The 5,814-nt window shown below is 40.7% G+C and overlaps 1 protein-coding gene across 1 annotated transcript; it reads left to right on the top strand.

The window, feature by feature from the left end:
• The first annotated feature begins 4,595 nt into the window (after positions 1-4,595).
• On the top strand, positions 4,596-5,814 carry LOC135504400 (DNA-binding protein inhibitor ID-1-like). The gene is made up of 2 exons (XM_064922976.1): positions 4,596-5,094; positions 5,245-5,814. The coding sequence occupies exons 1-2, from the start codon at positions 4,750-4,752 to the stop codon at positions 5,278-5,280; spliced, it is 381 nt and encodes a 126-aa protein (XP_064779048.1). The 5' UTR covers positions 4,596-4,749; the 3' UTR covers positions 5,281-5,814.

The raw sequence follows: 5,814 nt of genomic DNA, 5'->3' as shown, positions 1-5,814 counted from the left end.
CCAGGATCCTTTACCATTCAGAATGTCCTCCCATGTCCATTCCTCCTGACCACGCTGCTTGGTCTTTTTGAGGTGGGGAGTTCTGTAACACCTGTCTTTGGAAGGAGTGGACCAAAGCGCAGCGTGAAAAGTGTTCATGATTTTTTATTATCAAAAAACACTGAAACAAATTAACAAAACGAAAGCGAACAGTTCTGTCAGGTAACAGAGACTAAACAAAAAATAACTCCCCACAAAACCCAAACAGAAAATCACAACTTATATATGATCCCCAATCAGAGACAAGGCTGCCTCTGATTGGGAACCACACTAGGCAAAAACAACAAAGAAATAGAAAACATAGATTCTCCCACCCGAGTCACACCCTGACCTAACCAAACATAGAGAATAAATAAGGTTCTCTAAGGTCAGGGCGTGACATCTACAATTTAGAAAATAGTAAAAAATAAAGAAAAACCATTGAATGAGTGTGTCCAAACTTTGGACTGGTACTGTATATTAATATATATATATATATATATATATATATATATATATATATATATATATATATATATATATTATATATATATTATTTGTTTTATTTTGTTTGTCACTTTCCCTCAGATATCATACTAGGAACTGCAAACATGTATCCCCACCCCATGGCAAAATTAGCAGAATTGCATGAAATAAGTCCTAAAATAGCAACATTTTCTCTACGCCCCATGTCAATATGTGTAGAATTGCAGGATATTATCCCTAAAACTTCCATTTTCTCTCTTTGCTGTCAAGGGGTTTGTGGGTACGCAGTCCCACGAGCCACTGTGGTCGCTCATGGTGATTTCAGATTTTTTTTGTGGCTGCCATCAAAATTGTGTTATTAATGTTTTGTATACTCAGTGTATATTAACCGTATGACTTCAAACACACACTCATCCCCAGCAGCCCTACAGTATGTCACTCTGTACATCAGACATCTGTGCCTGTACCCCCAGCACAGCACACCACAACAAGTCCCTCAGCACATAAGGAGCTAGATAAGTCTATGCAACAGGAAGGGCCTATTTCTACATTCCTACACCAGCAAAGCATCATCAATCTACAGTACACCTGTATTCAAAAACATATTGACTTCCATTAGATTTATTGAAATTATGCTGAAATATGAACACAAACTAAGGCTGTGGACAAAAGGTATCACTGCAGTGAAAGTAATAGATAGGGCCAACACAAATGGCTGTGAATGGAGAAGGTGGCAACTGGCAAAACATTCTTGGAACGTCCTTCTTCCTTATTTGTCTCCTGAGTGGTGCAGTGGTCTAAGGCACTGCATCTCAGTGCAAGAGGTGTCACTATAGTACCTGGTTTTAATCATGGCTGTATCACATCTGGCTGTGATTGGGAGTCCCATAGGGCAGCGCACAATTGACCCAGCGTTGTCTAGATTTGGCTGGAGTAGGCCATCATTGTAAATAACAATTTGTTCTTAACTGACTTGCCTAGTTAAATAATGGTTCCATTTTTTTTTAACCTGTTGCTTAAGGTGCTTATGGCACCTAGTGAACTCGGCTAGCCAAACCGAACTAGTGTTACCCCCTTAAAATACCTTGCTTGAAATAAGGAGAGAAAATGGGGTAAAGTTTGTCCATTTTGAGAAGCCGTACCCAGTAATCACTTCCTAATCACCCAGTAATCACTTGCAGAGGAGATCTTAGTAGCGCAATTTTACATCTAACTAATATGTTTGGTTTAGTATTTCTCAGTGAAAAAAATGTGCATGAAAATGAGTTGAATGACAACATAGACTTTCCTGAAGAATCCCTACTGTTGAACTGACGAAGGGGCGCAGACTTCGGCTCTGAACTTCAGCTTGCCTCCAGAAAAACATTTGTGTGCCCAAACAGCCAAAAAAAGTCCAAAACCTCACAAAATGTTGTCAGAATATATGCACAAACTATTCTGAACTGTTTCAGCTGGGAAGCATGGTGGATACTTTTAGCTTCTCTTGCTCTCTGTTTCCTGTCCACAGTGTGCAGCAGGGCGTTACTCCCTCAAAAAAATAAATAAATAAAAACGGAAATAAAGAGGTTGAGAGATCAAAAGTCCCCACATTTCCACCACTGACAATTCATATAATTCAACTAACAACCAACTGCTTCCAAACCACAGTGTCACAACAAATCTGGGAGGCTCCAACAACAGGGAAGTGAGAGAGAAGAGCGAGAAAACATTTTTACACCTCAATTAGTAGTAGCCAGTTGTAATGAATCACTACAGAAAGAACCTCCTCTCTGTCAGTTAAAATCAGGATCTAATCTGTATCACTTTTCACTGTCCCCCCCCCCCCCTCACCTTGATGTGCAGTAAACAAGATTAAAAGGGCCCAGCTGTGTGGAGTTATTGTTGGTGTCAGTAGGAAGTGCTGATAGCTGTTGCAGCTGAACAAAAGCTGGATGAGAGAGCAGAGGGGCGCTCCAGACTCACTGGCCCCAGACAAGATTTCCCCCCACAATCCTTGCTCTGCACTCCCATTGTTTCAGACCACTGGGGCTCCCCATCCCCAACATGACCTGAGAAATAGGACAGAGGAAGAACAGGATGTCACTCTCCTCAGGCACATCTCTCTTTGCATGCTGGTGAAGAAGAAGAGTTTTACACAACTAGTATAAGCAAAAGCAGGGAATTTGTTTAAAAGAGGGTTGTCCAGGGGAGAAACTCTGACATATTAATTACACTTCCATAATCAATTACACACACCTTATAAGGATGCAATGTTTGGTTAAAAAAATATGTTTCTCGTGCCATATTTTAACATGGTGAATTACCCATTCAAACCACAGATTTCTTTTGCTAACAATTTTCTCCGTTTTCACTTTGTATTTTCATGGATTCTCTTGTTTGGTTCTCTGTCTCCAAATGAATTGCAAGTTTGTTGCAAACAGCACAATATCCAAGTATTTGTTTTATTTGTTATCATGCAGACATCTCATTCTGGTGGACTCTACAGCTGAAATAGCAACATTGTAATTTGTTTAATATATGTGTGAAAGATACAATGTAGCCTATGCTTGGATACAACGTTTTACTTGAGGAATTTTATTAGACAAATTAAGGGGCGGACCTAACTGAAGGAATTCAGGAACTATCAATGCAAATTCAAAGCCTTCTGTCTTTTTTATTTCACTAGCCTTTGGGATTTGAGCAAGCTAGTGACAATGGCAGTTTGCAGGTGTGGGGCGGTAATCTCTTCAGAGTGGTTTAACTTGATAAATGAAAATGAATGCCGATCTTGGGCAGCCAGTTCTCAGGGTTTGCGCTGCGCAGGTGAATGGGGGAGTGCAAGCCCGTTGTTTGCGGTCTCCATGGACACCGCCCGCGCGGCGCCAGGTTGACAGCCGTCAGGGACTTCATGAATGGGTGACGTCATGGCACTGGCGCCTGCCAGTCTGCTTCGGCTTGTTTGGACAATCTGGGGAAGATTCAGTTCAGAGCAGAGCAATGCTATTTCAATGCCGCACTCACAGTGGGAACACGTGAAAGAATCTGTAAAATGATTCATTGGAAGACTAATTTAAGAGGAACGGGAGGGTTTAGGCTTAATGTGTGAAATATGCTATTTGTAAATTGAAAGAGATTTATTGCATAGGGTAAGCTATGTGGATCCATGAGATTCGTCTTCTAATGAAATGCAAGTTTTAATAGATTTAAACTTTTTATCCTACAATTCAAGTCATAATTTGCATACAATACTACAAAATTGTAATTACTTCGCCACTATTGGCCTATTTATTGACTTACCTCCTTAATTAATTTGCACACACTGTATACATATTTTTCTATTGTGTTATTGACTGCACGATTGTTTATCCTATGTGTAACTGTTGTTTTTTTATCGCACTGCTTTGCTTTATCTTGACCAGGTCGCAGTTGTAAATGAGAATGTGTTCTCAACTGGCCCACCTGGTTAAATAAAAGTGAAATAAAATACAAATCAAGCAGCCAAATTAGTTGATTCCTTTGTCTATATTGGATACGCTTTGTTGAACGGCCATATTGTGATGCAACTTTAGTTTATAATACGATTTTATATTATTATGCACTTTTCCACAGCTGGAATGAGCAGAATGCTTAGGTTGGCTACTCTATTTCATCGAGATTATAAATGAACTGGAATTTAAAAAATATAAAGAAATCACCAATTTAAAAAACTATATTGTTGTGACAGGTTTGGCCATTTACCGTATGATTGAGTTCAATCGGTCTACTCAGTTAAGGCTACAATTAAAAACCTATTCATCTAGTAATTGCAGCATTCTTCATGAATATGCCCCCCCACCCATGTCTCCGGGCGGTCTCTACACCTGCAAAGTCCGCGGGCGACGGACAGCTGGGTTCCCACACAGGACACCATGAAAAAAAAGCACACATTTGTTTCCATTTGTAACACCATCATTTAGCAGATTGTAAAGATTGATAACACCCGATCTCTATTGGTAGAGAGAGGACTGGAAGCCCGCCCCTCCATTGCAGCTGGGAGTTTCTCATTGGTTCAACCCTTCAAATGTTCTCGCTTTGGTCACTCCCCGAATCCTCTGGAAAGATAAATTCAGCCCGAGTTCACCACCGCCACAAACTGTCAAGTAGGCTACAAACTTAACGCTTAAAACGCTCACGAGGATAATCACCTGAACTTTTCTAACAGAACTAGCAGGTATTTACCTATTATTTGTTGTATATTTTTGCTTTTCAAGGCGACAAAATAAGAAAATGAAAGTTGTCGGATCTACCTGCGCCCTGAAAAACACCGAGGATGTGGTCCGTTGTCTCTCGGAGCAGAGTATGACCATCTCCAAGTGCAAGATCCCACTGTTGGACGAGCAGATGAGTGTATTTCTGCAGGACATGAACAGCTGCTACAGCAAACTAAAGGAGCTGGTTCCCACTCTGCCAGCCAACAAGAAAGCCAGTAAGATGGAGATTCTGCAGCATGTCATCGATTATATCTGGGACCTGCAGGTCGAGCTGGACACACCGGGCAAGCAGCAGTTCTCAGGTGCAACCCGCACTCCTCTGACAACCCTCAATGCAGAACTCGCCAGCATCTCTGTGGAGGTATGTGCTCAAAACAATTGCAGCAAATGTATTGTTGCCATAGGCCTGTTACATATTCAAGTGTAAAATGAGACCACTGCATATTTCTGTGCTAAAATCAAGTTCTGTGTCATAAAACTTACCATTATCCATTCCTCTTATTTTTCACAGAACGGATGCGCTGATGACAGAATTCTCTGCCGTTGATCAATGAAGCAACAGAACGAATCATTAGCAGAAAGAACGATGTTGCCAGCCATGCATGACATGTCGTCGCATCTTATGTCTTTACATCCAGCAGTGGAACGACGTTGAAGTCCATGATGTGCATAGATAGACATTCAGGAGTTGAAACTACGAAGTGTCAGGTCAGCGGCGCTGTCCCCAAGCAGCCACGGGTGTCCTGCTGTCACCAAGAGCGGTGCGCGCCATGAAGACAAGTGTGCTGGTCGACCTGAGGATGACAATCAACAACAATGCATCCTAACCTAACGAGCTCTTAGATGTTGATACATGTTGGGACTTTATGTGAAAGAATCTTTCATTCCATGTTCGATTTCTATTTTCTGTATTTTGTTCAAGTCATACCTAGAAAATATGTATATATTTTTTGCAAAACAAAAGTAAATTTCTCAGATTGAGCTATATTTGTATTGTATATTACAATGATGCAGATGTGATCCCAATATTGTTTTTATAACAATGTACTTATGGTGTTTTTATTAAAACAGATATGGTAGA

Source organism: Oncorhynchus masou, chromosome 18, assembly GCF_036934945.1.
Source record: "Oncorhynchus masou masou isolate Uvic2021 chromosome 18, UVic_Omas_1.1, whole genome shotgun sequence".
Lineage (NCBI taxonomy): Eukaryota > Metazoa > Chordata > Actinopteri > Salmoniformes > Salmonidae > Oncorhynchus > Oncorhynchus masou.
This window is presented reverse-complemented; position numbering and strand designations above follow the sequence as displayed.

Bases quoted from the DNA above. Each gene is read 5' to 3' on its own strand.
- LOC135504400 (XM_064922976.1), top strand. From the start codon at position 4,750: ATGAAAGTTGTCGGATCTACCTGCGCCCTGAAAAACACCGAGGATGTG. The intron at 5,095-5,244 runs GTATGTGCTCAA...TATTTTTCACAG, and splicing joins TCGCCAGCATCTCTGTGGAG to AACGGATGCGCTGATGACAG.